Below are 17,124 nucleotides of genomic sequence, written 5' to 3'. Positions count from 1 at the left end.
GAAAGCTCTTTTCTTTCATCAGAAAAAAATAGTCAATTCCTAAATGACATGGGTCTGGAGTTATATGAGCTTGAAATGAGGGCAGCCGTCCAAAATACAATGCAATACTTACATATTGGTTTCTATAGCGCTTTAACAACAGCAGAAACTGGAATAAAGCGCTAATATGGACAAAAAGCACATGCTGCCTCCTTGTGGAAAAGAAAAAAAAAACATTGCCAGAGGCCATGGCCAGCGCTTGATCGGCACCCAAGCATGAAAAAACAAAACCCGAACAAATTTGGGAATGATACTCTCCATCATATTTTCAATTCATGAATATATTTGAGAATGGCAGTGAATGAATGAACATTGTTTTACCATTTGACACTGGTTGTCAATACATACGTCCCATTTATTACCCTCAATTTTTGTCTCAATTTTAAGTGTTTTTTTTTCCCCCATCCGTCAGTTTCAAGCCATTTTAGCCGTGTGTCAAAGAAATCTCTCCCTTCAACTTCGGTTGATTGTCTCTCCGCTATCAGCTTCCTGCTTTGTTTGTTACCTGATCTCAACTTTTTAACTCTCCGTCCCGCGAATAACTCACTAACTTTACTTCCCGCAGCTTCATCTTCTGCTCATCTTATTGGCTGTCCCGCCTTGGCGAAATCACGCTTCCCGTCTCGCAGCTTCCCGTTTCCGGCTGATTGAACGTGAATTTTAAACCCATCTTCTTGCGATTTTTGACCTTGCAGGACCTGACGGCGCTCGCCAAGGAACTCCGCGCCGCGGACGACGTCCGTCCCCCCAACAAGGTGACGGATTACTCGTCATCCAGCGACGATTCGGATACTACGGATGACGATGACGACGAGGAGGTGGACCAGGAAGGCGGCGAGGAATCCACCTCGGGCCCGGAGGACTCCAGAGCTGTGTACGTACGCCGACAATTTGATATCAATTATTAATAAAACAGCAACAGGCAACTACTGCTCCATGTAAATTTGGTATGGCGCAGCAAAAATTGCGCATTTGTTCAATTTTGCCTGATTTTTGACCAAACGTTTCCAACCATTCGTTAGGTCGTCGCGGCTGAGTAACGGCGAGACGGAGTCTGTGAAGACGATGATCGTCCACGATGAAGGCGAAAGCGATATGGGCTCCACGCCCTGCAAGGACAGCACCCTGGTCGTCCGACAGGTACCCACTCACGGCCAAAACTACTGCCCACTTGCATGTTTGCATCATTTTTTTTTATTGTAAACATTTGTTCATGGGTGTCCCGCTTTTTTGTTTGTTTGTTTGTTTGCATGCTATGTTGATTGTCTTTTGTTGTACGTTTTGAACCCCGTGTGGCGCTACAATCTTACATTTGACACACGTGTCAATTTTATGAACACACAACTTTACTCTTACTGAGTTACACGGTAATTCTGAACAAAATTAATATTTTGATTCAATGACTTTTCATTTAGATGTTAACTTTGTGGCTCAATTGGTAGAGTGTCACATCCTGTGACCGAAGGGTCGGCTGTTCCAATGTTATGATCCTGAACCTTGAATAGCTTCTGGGTCGGCATTATAAATACAAAACTGTTCTCAGTTACATATTAAACAACAACAACAAATAGGTAAAATGTAAATAAACAAAAAAGAAGTAAGAAAATAGGTCAGTAAAAAGGTATATAACATGGATAATAAAGAAAGAAATTAATACATATTGAGAATGTTGGATACATAATAAATAATAAATAGAAATAAATAAATATGTAAATATATATTGAGAATGTTGGATACATAATAAATAAATATGTAAATACATATGTAAATACATATACAGTAAAGTCTCGTTATATCGATATTCAAGGGAGTCCGAAAAAATATCGATATAACCGGGACTATCGATATATCCGACCCTGTTTGCATGTAATTTTCTCAGTGCGTGCATAGAAATAGTATCGATATAACCGGGACTATCGATATATGCGATATCGATATAACGAGACTTTACTGTACAAATAAATAAATATGTAAATAACACAGATAACAAGTTAAAAAAATAAATAAGTAAATAACTAAGTAAAAAAGTAAATAACATAGATAATAAAGAAAGAAATGAATTAATATTGAGAATGTTGGATAAATAATGAATTAATAAACAAATACATAACACAGATCAGTAAATACAAAAATAAATAAGTCAGTAAATGACTAAGTAAAAAAGTAAATAAGTAAATAACTCAGTAAAAAAGTAAATAACAAAGAAACAAACAAAGAAAGAAGTTAATTAATATTGAGAATATTGGATACATAGTGAATAAATAAATAACTAAGTAAAAAAGTAAATAACACAGATAACAAGTTCAAAAAATAAATAAGTAAATAACTAAGTAAAAAAGTAAATAACATAGATAATAAAGAAAGAAATGAATTAATATTGAGAATGTTGGATAAATAATGAATTAATAAACAAATACATAACACAGATCAGTAAATACAAAAATAAATAAGTCAGTAAATGACTAAGTAAAAAAGTAAATAAGTAAATAACTCAGTAAAAAAGTAAATAACAAAGAAACAAACAAACAAAAACAGAAGTTAATTAATATTGAGAATATTGGATACATAATGAATAAATAAATAACTAAGTAAAAAAGTAAATAACACAGATAATAAGTAAATAAATAAATAAATAAGTAAATAACTAAGTAAAAAAGTAAATATAGATAATAAAGAAAGAACGAAAGAAATTAATTAATATTGAGAATGTTGGATACATAATGAATAAATAAATAACTAAGTAAAAAAGTAAATAACACAGATAATAAGTAAATAAATAAATAACTAAGTAAATAACTAAGTAAAAAAGTAAATATAGATAATAAAGAAAGAACGAAAGAAATTAATTAATATTGAGAATGTTGGATACATAATGAATAAAAAAATAACTTAAGTAAATCAGTAAATAGCACAGATAATAAATAAATAACACAGATAGATAGATAGATAGATAGATAGATAGATAGATAGATAGATAGATAGATAGATAGATAGATATTGGGGTGGGTGGATAGATGGATAATAAATAGGTAAAGTAAATAGATAATAAATTTAATAGATAATAAATTTAATAAATAACTAGAAAAAAATGAAGACAAAGATAAACAAATGAATAAACAAGCAAACAAGCAAACATTTATTTTAAGGTGAAGACTTGTGTTGAGTAAATTTTCCCAGGCTCTTCTTGGACAATTCTGACCCGATTCTCGACGGGCGGCAACTTGACAAGTGTGGTCGTAACTAAAAATGAAGAATAACATGTTCTGTTTTATATGTTCTGACCACTAAACTGGGCCTTTTGTCCCGGCCATAGGCTAGCTACCGTAGCCTAGCTAACACCTTCCCTCCCCCCGAGCTGCCGCGTCACGCGTGTAGCGGCAAAGTGGTGTACCCCTCTTTCTACTTCCAGAGCGAGCACAAAAAGAGGCCCGTCGGCTCGCCATCCAGCCCGGGCCTCGCCCAGCATACCCCCAACCCCCTTCAATACCACCACAACCACCACCCACATCAACACCCTCACCCTCACCTTCACCAACAACATCATCATCATCATCATCAGCAGCAGCAAGCTGAGCGGAACGGTTTTGCCGGCCGCATCCATCTCCTGCCGGACCTGATCCAGCAGAGCCATCATTCCTCCCCGTCCTCCCCTTCCTCCCCATCCTCCTCTTCCTCTTCCAGCCTGGCCAGTCCCATCGCATCCCCCCAAAGTCCACTGGACAAGCTGGCCCTCCTCATCGAGGTACGGAAGTGGCTCGCTTAAGATCGCTTAAGATCGCTTAAGATCGCTTAGGATCGTAAATTCCCAGTCATGATAAGTCTTGTAAAATGACTTCATTATGGTCAAAACAGTGCGCTTTTATTCTCATAAAACAGCGTCACTTAAAGGACAACCGACGTCTCCGGACAAGTTGTGTCCATAATTTGTAAAATGGCTTCAAATGACTTCTACTGAGCGTATTTTAATAAGATTCCACCGCATATAGCTATATTTTAAGTTTTAAGACTCGCGCTGAGTATTCAGGAAGTCTTGTTTTTGAGTTGGTGACGAGTCCGTACGTGACGTCACTAAAGGAACGTCGCTGACCGAAAAAAAGACAGATTGTAGCAGTCCTTCCATCACTTCAATGTATTTTGCTGTACTTGTTTGGTCTGAAAACCGTGTTGCACCCAAAAGCCGCCAGAAGAGGGCGTCAAAGCTCCATATAAGGAATTTATCAGCCTGTGGAAACGGAGGTGGCCACAGGAGGTCGCCATTTTGTGCCTCTTTTTTTGCGTGAGACATTTCCCCCCAATGTTGCCTCAAAATGGCACGAAATAATTTTTTTATTCGATTGCAAACGTATGCTTTCCTCTTCAGAACTATTTGAATCATATTCATAACTGCAGGTGTAACAAGAAAGCATATTCTCCGAATCTGAAGCCATTGTTTTGATTCTCCAGCAATGCAAGATGTCTTGGTCATGAACTGGGGGTGGGACTTTTCTGAAAATGCCCAAGTCGCAGGTCATTTTTTTGCAGATTTTGGACACTTTAAGTCATTTTTATTGGTGTTTTGCATTTGAATAAGAATATCAGCCAGCATGTTTTGGGTATTTTAGATGCTATAAAACGTTTTTTTTAACGTCAGTTAGGAAACAAAAAAATGGTGTCGGTTGTCCTTTAACTCTTACTGCTACTAGCTACGACTTTAAATCAAATAAAATGTTTATTTCATTTCACGTAAAAAAAGTACACTTGCTTCTTCTAACATGTACGACTTTATTCTTGTTAAATTTTACTGTTTTGTCGTCATGATGGGTAAGCTCCTGTGAAGAAAAAAAATTAAGTCATTCACTGTCAGACAAAGTGCAAAAATATGTCCACTCCAGTGCCAGGGTTTTTGTCATTATCACTCAAATGGCAGGACCTACAAAATATTGAGTTTTAGGACTACATAAACATTCAATACAGCGTTAAAACCCTTAGACTCTCTTCTTTCATCAGAAAAAAAGTTAATTCTTAAGTTATATGGGTCTGGAATTATCTGAATTTGAAATGGGGCCGCTGCACAAAATTCAATACAATACATAGATAATGCTAGGAAATGCTACAAAATATCGCTACCAATTCCAGTACACAATCTGACCTGTTCTACTTTTATTCATCTAAAAATAAAAATAGAACTACACTATAAAAATGCTATCTATCTAGCTACCTAGCTGGCTATCTATTTACTATCTATTTGCTATCTATTACCTATGTGGCTGGCTAGCTAGCTATCTAGCTCACTATCTAGCTAGTTGTCTAGCTGGCTATCTATTGGCTATCTGTTAGCTAGCTGGCTTTCTACCTGTTTGTGTTACTTCCGTAGTTTTGAAAGGCGCTTATAAATTAAATGTATTATAATTATTATAATACATATTGGTTTATATGGCGCTTTAATAACAGCTAAAGCTGTAACAAAGTGCTAACATGGACAAAAGGCAAATGCTACCCCTCGTGTGAGGGGAAAAAACATTGCCACAGGTCTGTCCAGTGCTTTATCTGCACTCGCAGAGCGAAAAAAAAACAAAACCCGAACAAATTCGGCAATGGCGCTCCACGTTATGCTTTTTAATTCCCGAATAAATCCGGGATCGGCAGTGAAAGAGTAAATGTAGCTGTTTTTTCTTGGAAAAATCATATCCTGTAATTCGTTGTCTTTACTCTGTTTGCTCCAATTTGATTTTTTATATCTACAATTTTGCACTTGAATTCAAAATCCGCCAATAAGATCTCTATCCATTATTACGACGTAGCCGTACTTAACAAACTGACTCGTGTACAGTATCCTTCATAGCAATCAATATGAGGCACAAAGGGAGGGGTCAGATTTCAGGTGAGTTTCAATCCACATTTAATGAATGTCCAAATCTTGTCAAATGTCTACAGAAAGAACAGGATGGCTAATAGCCCTCCGCCATTTTGTCCAAATCAACCATTTTATTTGTACCTACCCGGAATGAACCATCGTGTTGTGTATCTGCATGTCGTTTCACCTTGATCGTTTTATGATCATTTTCCCAATGGTTTTATTTTTTCTATTGTTTTAATAAGTTGTCAACATGGTCCCCCCGCCCCCAAAAAAACGATAATTCGACGTTTTAATCTATTTGTTGATTTATCTGCTGTGGTTTTGCGTGCGCCGCCCCCCTTTCAGAGTCAATCAAGCAACAACATGCAGAAACACAAGTCATCTTCGTCATTCACGCCGTTCATCGACCCGCGTCTGCTGCAAGTGTCGCCCTCCGCTGGCGGCGCCCTCAACGTCGGTGCGTTTTTCCGACGTCCTTCTTTCCACTTTATTCTGGTTCAAATTTTGAAACAAACATCATCATTGATTCTGATTGTTGCCATTTTTTTTTAGGTTATAGTAACGAAGCTCGTCTGGCGGAGGCACTGAGGGCAGACCCGTCGCGCAAAGGTTCCGTGGTCAACGTGAATCCGGTCAACACGCGTCCGCAGAGCGATACGCCCGAAATCCGAAAGTACAAGAAGAGGTTCAACTCTGAGATCTTGTGCGCCGCACTCTGGGGTAAGTCGGATCTCTCGGCTATCTTAGAATTTTTTATTAAATATATCTTCATATATACAGTAAAGTCTCATTATATCGATAGTACTGCTTATTACGATACTATTTCTATGAACGCAAGGAGAAAATTTACATGCCACAGGATCGGATATATCGATAGTCCGGTTATATCAATATTTTTTCCGACTCCCGAGAATATCGATATAACGAGACTTTACTGTATTTGTATATATGGATATACAGACACTTCCCAACTTACGAACATTCAAGTTACGAACAATGGTACATACGAACATTTTTGTAGTAACATATATAGGATTCTATCCAGTTGTACATGTACATATCTTTATAGAGCCTATATTTTATTAAATGTTTATTTTTCAGTACAAACCAATACAGGTTACTTATACAAGCCTTAAAGGACAACCGACACCTCCAGACAAGTTGCGTCTCTAATTTGTAAAATCACTTCAAATGACTTCTACTGAGCGTATTTTACAAAGATTCCACCGCATATAGCTATATTTTATGTTTTAAGACTTGCGCTGAATATTCAGGAAGTCTTGTTTTCGTGTTGATGACGATGCTCACAGTGACGTCACGGAGGGAACGCCCCTGACCGACAAAGCGACACACAATGCATTTTGGGTACTTTTTTTCGTCTGAAAACACAGTGTTGATTGCGAAGCTTGTACGCCATCTTGTGCATTTTCTGGGCGCTACATTGGGGTCCAGACGGCTTAAATTGATACGGAAGGACTTCTTTAATCGGTTGCAAACATTTATGCTTTCCTCTTCAGAACTATTTGAATCACACTCACAACTGGATGAGTAACAAGAAAGCATCTTCTCTGAATCTGAACTCTCTGAAGCCATTGTTTTGATTCTGGAGCGAGGCAGTGTGTGACCAATAGTGACGTCAAGAACAAGGGGGCGGGACTCTTTGAATCTGCTCAGTTCCGAGCTCATTATGCTATAAAACGTTTTTCTGATGTCAGTTAGGAAACCAAAAAAAATGGTGTCGGTTGTCCTTTAAGCATACTTCCGGGTTGAGTGAACGCTGGCACGTGTGGCTGCCGCTGCTCACCCGCAGAAAAACTCAGCCTGTGACTGTAAAGTGTCCTTGAGTGTTTTGAAAGGCGCTTATAAACGAAATGTATTATTATTACTATTAAACATACTTATATAAGCCTTAAACATACATTCCATTCAAAGTATAGCACTGAAGTAACTTATGAACAAATTCAACTTACAAACAAATTCAACTTACGAATGACCGTTCGGAACGTATCTCGTTCGTAAGTTGGGGAGAGAGCATCTGTTTATATTTATTTCGGTGGTGTTATTTTGTGAAATTCCAGGGGTGAATTTGCTAGTGGGCACCGAGAGCGGGCTGATGCTTTTGGATCGCAGCGGTCAGGGCAAAGTTTACCCGCTCATCAACCGAAGACGTTTCCAGCAAATGGACGTGCTGGAGGGACTCAACGTCCTCGTCACCATATCAGGTATGCACACGCACGCATGGACAATTTCGGTTTTTTTAACTCATTCATTGCCAGACAATGTTCAAAAAGGTGTCCACTCCAGTGCCAGGGTTTTTGTCATTTTCACTCAAATTCCAGGACCCACAGAATATTGAGTTTTAGGACTACATAAACATTCAACTTGGTGTAAATAAACCTTAGACTTTCAGAAAAAAAGAGTTAATTCCTCAATTGTAATGGTATGGAGTTATCTAAGGTTCAAATGGGGGCGGCTGTACAAACTACAATACATACATATTGATTTATACAGTGCTTTAACCACATCTGAAGCTGTGACAAAGTGCTAACATGGACAAAACGCTAATGGTGCCCCCTCGTGGAAGGGGAAAAAGCATTGCCAGAGGTCTGACCCGCGCTTTATTGGCACCCCATATTCGTGAATGGCACTCCTATGTCATATTTTCAATTCCCAAATAATGGCAGTGAAAAAAAAATAAAGAAAATCATCAATAGGGCTACCATCCTTTGGCAAGATGGCAATTTGATTTTCTTTCCCATATTTTTAGGATTATGTCACCTTTTTGAGAAAAAAAAATTCAGGCTTTGTTAGGTGCGCTGAACAATACGGAAAATCAGGTATTTATTTGTTGCCCACTGAACTCCATGTTGTCCAGTTGCCGCCAACAGTACAGCCAGAGTACAGTGTGACAACACACTCAAAGGATGTTGGGTAAATAGCATCCGGTGGAGATGGCGTCACAATGTCTCGAGTATGTTTCCTTTATGCGTGTAACAAAAAAAAATGTTTTGTGGTTAATTTTTTTTAAAAAAAGGACACACGTCCAGGAAGCTTTCATCAATGTGCGCAGCGTATCACACGTTACATGTTGTTGTTGTTGTTGCAGGTGTGGGTACGTCAAAGCCACATTTTGTCGAAATGTGTCTAAATAGGCGTCTAAATGTTGTGTTGACAACTTTTAGCTGACATTATTTTTGCCGTGATTGCAAACTTTCATTTCTATCTTAGTTAATTTTTTGTTGTGTTTCGCAAAGTTGCAATTTTTTTTTCTTGTAAAATTTAAAATTGTTGCTTTTTTTATTATTAATTTCCCACCCTCAAATTACAACTAAAATTGTCTTTTTTTTTTAATTGGACGCCCACAATCTCATTTGTTTATTTAAGTTAACATATTTTGACTTCTTTTAAAAAATAAGTATTACTTCTCACAAAGTAAAAATATTTGTAATGTTTTCCCCTACAAATAAAAAAAACATTTTGTACCGCAATAAATATTTGTTACAAATTATTTGTTATTGCCATAAAAATTATTACCATTAATAATTGTACTTATTATTATTACCATTATAATTGTACTTATTATTTTATTTATAATTATTTTATTATTTTAGTATTTTAGTATTTTATTATTTTATGATTGTATGATTTTATGTTATGATTTTATGATTATATGATTTTATTATTATTATTATTAGGATTCTGATTCTGATTATTAGTAGTAGTAGTAGTAGTAGTATTAGTCATATTATTATTATTATTATTATTAGTAGTAGTAGTAGTAGTTTATAATGGTAATTTATAAATAGTTATATAATAGTTGTAATAGTTTCTTCTTCTTCTTCTTCTTCTTCTTCTTCTTCTTCTTCTTATTATTATTATTATTATTATTATTATTATTATTATTATTATTATTATTATTATTTATTATTATTATTGTTATTGTTATTATTATTATTATGATACATTTTATTTCTAAGTGCCTTTCAAAACTCAAGTCACAGTCACAGGATAAGAACATTTTTTATTATTAACATTAAAATTAATTATTTTATTGTTTTTTACCGCACAAATTACAAAAAAAGAAGTTTGTTTTAACACAATATTTGACGTTTTTTTTGTCACAAATTAAAATTATTTCTCTTAAATTGCCGAATTTGTCCTCATCGATGAACCTGTCGCATGTTTTTTTTTTTTTTTTTTTTTTTTGGGGGGGGGGGGGGTCCTCAGGTAAAAAGAACAAGCTGCGCGTTTACTACTTGTCGTGGCTTCGGAACAAGATTTTGCACAACGACCCCGAGGTGGAGAAGAAACAAGGCTGGACCACCGTAGGCGACCTGGAAGGTTGCGTCCATTACAAAGTCGGTCAGTCCCCGCCGACTTCGCACAAATGTCACGTCCGCCCGTTTTGTCCTATTATTGACTTGGAATTCCAATCCGCAGTCAAATACGAGAGGATCAAGTTCTTGGTTCTGGCCCTGAAGAACTCGGTGGAGGTCTACGCTTGGGCACCCAAACCGTACCACAAGTTCATGGCCTTCAAGGTGAGGGAGGAATCGAGGCGCAAATGATAACATTTGACATTGTCCGACAATGACAATTTATTATTTCTTGTCAAATGATTTCTTTCTCTTAAAATAGTTAGGCTCGATTTCGGCATATATTTTTGATTGTATAAATTCACAATTTGTAAAATTGAGACTTATCCCAATTCATCATTATTATTATTACTATTATTATTATTATTATTATTGATGATGATGATTATCATCATTATAAGAAAATAATTTGCACTTCGTTTGTAATGTTCTTTTTACTTATTTATTTATTGGGTGCTTGTTGATGTTGAAACTTAAAAATGTTTGCTTTCTTGGGAATTGTATTTTATTTGTTTTGCACTTGTACTTGCCGGCGTTGAATCTTCTTTTCAATGTTTTTTGTACTTCTATTTATCTATTACTATTTACTTATTTATTGTTATTTACTTATTTATTTTGTACTTGGTTTTGCCGGTCTTGAATCTTCTTTTCAATGTTTTTTTTGGTAATTTTATTCATTATTATTATTATTATTATTATTAATTTTGCACTTTTGCTTGCCGGCGTTGAATCTTCTTTTCAATTTATTTTTATAATTTTGTTCATTATTATTAATATTAATATTAATATTGCACTTGTGCTTGCCGGTGTTGAATCTTCTTTTCAATGTTTTTTGTACTTTAATGTAATTATTATTGTTATTTATTTATTTTCATTTATTTATTTATTTTGTACTTGGTCTCGCCGGTCTTGAATCTTTTCACTGTTTTTTTTGTAATTTCATTATTATTATTATTATTATTATTATTATTAATATTATTAATTTTGCACTTGGTCTTGCCAGTCTTGAATCTTCTTTTCAATGTTTTTTTTAAATTTTATTTATTATTATTATTATTATTATTATTATTATTATTATTATTATTATTATTATTATTATTATTATTAATTTTGCACTTGCCGGCGTTGAATCTTCTTTTCAATTTTTTTGTACTTCTATTTAAAAATTGCTATTATTGATTAGATTACTATTGTTATTTATTTTTATTTTGTACTTGGTCTTGCCAGTCTTGAATCCTCTTTTCAATGTTTTTTTTTAATTTTTTATTATTATTATTATTATAACCGGTATTATTATTATTATTAATTTTGCACTAGTGCTTGCCGGCGTTGAATCTTCTTTTCAATGTTTTTTTGTACTTTTATTTTATTATTATTATTATTATTATTATTTTTATTATTAATTTTGCACTTGTGCTTCCCGGTGTTGAATCTTTATTTCACTTCATTTATCATTTGTGCTTGCCGGTGTTAACACTTTTCTTCTATTTTATTTTGTGGACTCCAGTCTTTCGGCGAGCTTGTCCACAAGCCTCTATTGGTGGATTTGACGGTGGAGGAAGGCCAGAGGTTGAAAGTGATCTATGGCTCCTGTTCTGGCTTCCACGCCGTGGATGTGGACTCTGGGGCGGTCTACGACATTTATCTGCCGACCCATGTAAGACAAAAGCAAAAAAAAAGAAAACACGTCTTTTCTCCTCAATGAACAAGGCTGTTGATGCGGACGCTTTACCACGCGCAGATCCAGACGCACATTCAATCTCACGCCATCATCATCCTGCCCAACACGGACGGCATCGAGCTGCTCGTCTGTTACGAAGACGAAGGCGTCTACGTTAACACTTACGGACGCATCACCAAAGACGTCGTGCTGCAATGGGGGGAGATGCCCACCTCTGTCGGTGAGACTTCTCATGCAAGAAAATACATTAAAAAAAATACAGTAAAGTCTCGTTATATCGATATTCTCGGGAGTCGGAAAAAATATCGATATAACCAGACTATCGATATATCCGATCCTGCGGGCATGTAATTTTCTCCTTGAGTTCATAGAAATAGTATCGTAATAAGCAGTACTATCGATATAACGAGACTTTACTGTATTCGCAATTTATGTCCAATTTCAAATTTGGTTATCTCTTGTGATTTTTTTTTTTCTTTTCCCATAAAATCCCACTTGTACAATTTCTGACTTTATTTTCTCAAAAAAATATTTTTTCTTGTCATTTTCTTTAGACATTATTTTCCCCCTTAAAGGACAACCGACACCATTTTTTTGTTTCCTAACTGACATCAGAAAAACGTTTTATAGCATCTAAAATACCCAAAACATGCAGGCTGATATTTTTAATCAAATGCAAAACATTAATAAAACTGACTTAAAGTGTTCCAAAACTACGTCAAAATGACCCCGAAAATGGTGAGTTTCAGAAGGTCCCGCCCCCTTGTTCGTGACGTCACGCAAGGATGTCTTGCCTTGCTCTAGAATCAAAACAATGGCTTCAAATTCGGAAAAGATGCTTTCTTGTTACTCATCCAGTTATGAATATGATTCAAATAGTTCTGAAGAGGAAAGCATAAATGTTTGCAATTGATTAAAGAAGTCCTTCCGTATCAATTTGAGCCGTCTGGACTCCAATGTAGCATCCCAGAAAATGCACAAGATGTCTGCTGGGAATTTGTGTCAACTAGTATTAAATAAAGTAGTCTTGGTGCAATACACAACGATTCACCATCGTGTTATTTATGTGTTTTCCTTCCTTTCCTAATGTTGCCATCAACACGGATCAACATGCTATTTTCAGACCAAACAAAGTACCCAAAATGCATTGTGTGTCGCTTTCTCGGTCAGGGGGCGTTCCAGATGTGACGTCACGTCAGGAATCGTCACCGACTCGAAAACAAGACTTCCGGAATATTCAGCGCTAGTCTTAAAACGTCAAATATAGCTATATGCGGTGGAATCTTTGTAAAATACACTCAGTACAAGTCATTTGAAGTGATTCTACAAATTATGGACACAGGTGTCGGTTGTCCTTTAAATTGTCTATTGTTTCCTGTAAATATGTTTTTCCTCCTAAAGTTTGAAAACCATCAACCACCAACGATTATATTACTACTTTTAACCATCAATGAAAAGGTTTCTTCAGCCGTCATCTGTACTTTTTGAAAGACGTACAGATGACGGCTGAAGAAACCTTGTCATCGATGGACCACTCCTGTACGACTGAGAGCTTACACAGACATATTACTACTTTTAATAAAACCCTTCCGACATTTCACCCTCCATCCCTTAATTTTCACGTCTTTTTTTCTTCAGCCTACATCCGTTCCAACCAGATCATGGGCTGGGGCGAGAAGGCCATCGAGATCCGCTCGGTAGAGACGGGCCACCTGGACGGCGTCTTTATGCACAAGAGGGCCCAGAGACTCAAGTTCCTCTGTGAGAGGAACGACAAGGTGAGCCAGACTTAAGTCCTTCTAGGAAAAAAAAAAAGAAGTCACATGCAAGTATTGGACTGGATTGGATTAACCTTTATTAATCTCGCAGTGGAGAAATTTACATTTCACAGCAGCACAAGTGATGAAAGTAAGCGGAAAGGAAAGGAAGAAGTAGAAAAACAAAATACAGGAGCTGCTGTCAAGGCAGCCACTCTCACGGCGCCATCTTGAAGTCAAAACAACAAAAAACAAAATGACATTCATTCAATCTTAAGCAATTTTCTGTACCCTCTTCGTTGTACGAAGCAGTTTTAGATGAAAGAGGAGAGGATAAAAGCCTCCTTTTCACCAGTGGATAAATGACCTCATGGTGAAATGTGCACATCTGCTGCAAGCTAAATTTCGAAAGCAAACAGGAAGCTGTAGCATCCATTGACCAAAAGAGACTGTCTCACATCTCCTACCTCACGTAGATCCACTTCAATTCCAACCCGCGACTTTTCCACAGACGCATCGCTGAATAAAGGGGAACTGGCGTAAAAAAGTACAATCGCCCCAAATCTGTCTAACAATGACAGTCAAATGGCACCGACATTCCTCCCAATCAAAAACTGTGCTGCCGAAAAGGCACAATCACCCAGTCTCTTCCTTGATGAATGTCGTGGCCAAAAACACTGAAAACAACAACATATTCGTTCCACATGACGCACAACAACTCAAATTGATAAAAGCTTATTAGCTATCATTAGCTAGCTGGCTAGCTGTTAGCTGGCTGGCTGGCTAGCTATTGGCTATCTATTAGCTAGCTGTTAGCTGGCTAGCTGTTGGCTCTCTGGCTATCTAATTGCTATTTATTTGCTATCCATTAGCTAGCTAGCTAGCCATTAGCTGTCTAGCTGACTGGCTGTAAACTGGCTAGCTGTCGACGATCTATTAGCTAGTTATTTGCTATCCATTAGCTCGCTAGCGTTCTATCTATTTGAGTTACTTCAGGGTTGAGTGAACGCTGGCGCGTGTTGCTGCCGCTGCTCACCCACAGAAAAACTTCTTTAAGACAGTCTAGCTAGGTATCAAGCTAGCCACCTAGCTATTTATTTGCTATCTATTAGCTACCTATTTGCTGTCTAGCTCTCTAGCTAGCTATCATTTAGCTATCTGGCTGGCTGGGTAGCTATCTATTAGCTAATGTAGCTGTCAGCTGGTTGGCTAGCTTTCTATCTATTTGAGTTACTTCCGGGTTGAGTGAACGCTGGCGCGTGTGGCTGCCGCTGCTCACCCGCAGCAAAACTTATCCCGTGACTGTAAAGTGACCTTGAGAGTTTTGAAAGGTGCTTAGAAATGAAATGTATTATTATTATATAAGAAAAAAACAAGTGTGTTTATTTGTATATATATATTTTTTTCATTTTTTTTCCCCTTAGGTGTTCTTCGCCTCAGTGCGGTCCGGAGGCTCCAGTCAAGTCTACTTTATGACGCTGGGCCGAAGCAACCTGCTCAGCTGGTAGGACGTCTTCCTCTTTCTTCCACCTCCTCCGCTTCCTGTTGTTTCCACCACCTGTCCTTCGCTAACACTGGATCTCAGAAGTCGACCACTTCTACAATCTCCACCCCAACCGGACCCACGAAAAAGGACTCGGTGACCCCTTCCGTGACAGCAAAGAAGGGGTCAAATGTGAATTCCTGGAGAAAGAAATCCCCTCGCTTCTGAAATTTCCCGGTGCTCGTCATCGTCATCCTTGTGATTATTTTTTTTTTTCGCCCTCCAGACTTTGAACATCTTCGAACCATCGGAAAAATATGAACAAGTCCGTAAATGTGCGTCAGTGTTCTTGTGTGCCGGAGATAACGGATGATGATGATGATGAAGCCCCTTCTCATGATCAACAACGTCATCAAGGTAACCCACAAAGTAGGCGGGATCTCATTTTCAACAGGAAGCGAGGTTTAACAAAAAAAGTTTTCTTCTTATTCTTTCCTCACCCGAACGTGAATATTTGTGTTTGACTTTATTTTATTTGTTTTTAATAATTAATATGATTATTTTGCAATGCGCATTCAGCCCTGACCTCACTGTCTTGCTAGCTTCCACAGAGGGCAATATGCTGTCGGCACAGAATGTGTGCATACCAAAAAAAAAAAAAAAAAAGTCAATAAAGTTGTGTATGTACAAAAATATATATCATATTAATTAATTATATCTGTGAATAGAAAACAAAATGATTTATTGATGAGAAAGTGGGTATGTTTGTGATGCATGAAATGCCCTGAATCTTTGCAGGTAGCGCCAGATTACGAACAAAACAAAAGGAAAAAAAAATACTTGTTTTAGGTGGTTTGTTCCACGTGATAATGTTTTTTTTTAATCTATTGATTTATTTTAAAATGGAGATTATTTCATAAATAGGGTTCCTCAATGACGCAATCACTCATTGATTGATTGGAATACAGTGACACATCACTCCTGTGTGTGTGTGTGTGTGTGTGTGTGTGTGTGTGTGTGTGTGTGTGTGTGTGTGTGTGTGTGTGTGTGTGTGTGTGTGTGTGTGTGTGTGTGTGTGTGTGTGTGTGTGTGTGCTTGTATGACGAGTCTTGTGAGGACCCCTAACATTTTATACCATACGTTGTGAGGACATTTTTGACAAGTGAGGACCTTTTGGCCGGTCCTCACAAGTTTTTTATTCTAAAGGCTTCTAGATGGTCTATATATGCATCTGTTAAAGTTTCAGAGAGGTCCTCACAAATACACCCAAAATGAATTTTTTTGGTGTGTATTTTCATTTCACTTGGATACACACACTATTTTTTTACTCACTGTGTGTGTTTATGTGTGTGTGTGTGGTGGTTAATGAGAGGAAAAAGTTCATACCACAAAAAGTAAAACAAGATTTTTAACCAAATTTACTACAGGGCTGAGGACTTTAAATGTGCCCATTCAGAAACCTCACTCCTGCTGTTATTTCATTTCAAGTCCACATTTTATTTCTTTGTTTTGAAAGAAGTTGAAGTGGGGTGACATTTAGTGTTCAAATGTAACACTAGTTCTTCTCTAAACTTATCAGCAACGGTGGTCCTCACTCCTGATCTGGGGTTATCCGGACCTCACAAAACCGTTGAAAAAGGAATGTGTGTGTGTGTGTGTGCTCTAAATATTGTTGTCTCTAAGTTTCATAAATATGTATTTTTTTCATGTTTGAAATTGGGTTCCCACGGGGCAAAATACTTCGCCCAATGCATTTTGGGTACTTTGTTTGGTCTGAAAACTTCGTGTTGATGGCAAAATTAGAAGGAAGACACATAAATAATGCGATGGTGAATCGTTGTGTGTTGCACCAAGACTACTATTTGATACTAGTTGGCAGAAATTCCCAGCAGACAAATCAGCCCATTTCCAACAGAGCTTGGATGCCATCTTGTGCATTTTCTGAGACGCTA

At 37.0% G+C, this 17,124-nt stretch overlaps 1 protein-coding gene across 3 annotated transcripts in view; it reads left to right on the top strand.

Moving 5' to 3' along the window:
- The window catches only part of LOC148894347 (mitogen-activated protein kinase kinase kinase kinase 4-like), a 46,780-nt gene extending 30,915 nt beyond the window's left edge, over positions 1 to 15,865 (top strand). For 2 of the 3 annotated variants that reach the window (XM_089002574.1, XM_089002576.1), the window contains 12 exons: positions 735 to 913; positions 1,062 to 1,179; positions 3,449 to 3,781; positions 6,221 to 6,332; positions 6,428 to 6,595; positions 7,954 to 8,097; positions 10,103 to 10,237; positions 10,316 to 10,416; positions 11,759 to 11,908; positions 11,993 to 12,152; positions 13,571 to 13,710; positions 15,114 to 15,865. In XM_089002574.1, the coding sequence (XP_088858700.1) occupies positions 735 to 913; positions 1,062 to 1,179; positions 3,449 to 3,781; positions 6,221 to 6,332; positions 6,428 to 6,595; positions 7,954 to 8,097; positions 10,103 to 10,237; positions 10,316 to 10,416; positions 11,759 to 11,908; positions 11,993 to 12,152; positions 13,571 to 13,710; positions 15,114 to 15,197 (1,824 nt within the window). In that variant the 3' untranslated portion in view covers positions 15,198 to 15,865. The remainder of the gene's footprint in view (positions 1 to 734; positions 914 to 1,061; positions 1,180 to 3,448; positions 3,782 to 6,220; positions 6,333 to 6,427; positions 6,596 to 7,953; positions 8,098 to 10,102; positions 10,238 to 10,315; positions 10,417 to 11,758; positions 11,909 to 11,992; positions 12,153 to 13,570; positions 13,711 to 15,113) is intronic. The other variant, XM_089002575.1, reaches the window with a different exon arrangement.
- The last annotated feature ends 1,259 nt before the right edge of the window (positions 15,866 to 17,124 follow it).

The sequence above is a fragment of the Hippocampus bargibanti genome, linkage group LG08 (genome assembly GCF_051943395.1).
Source record: "Hippocampus bargibanti isolate YZ-2025 linkage group LG08, ASM5194339v1, whole genome shotgun sequence".
In the NCBI taxonomy this organism is placed as follows: Eukaryota; Metazoa; Chordata; class Actinopteri; order Syngnathiformes; family Syngnathidae; genus Hippocampus; species Hippocampus bargibanti.
Note: the sequence above shows the minus strand (reverse complement) of the source record. Positions and strands in the feature narration are given on the sequence as shown.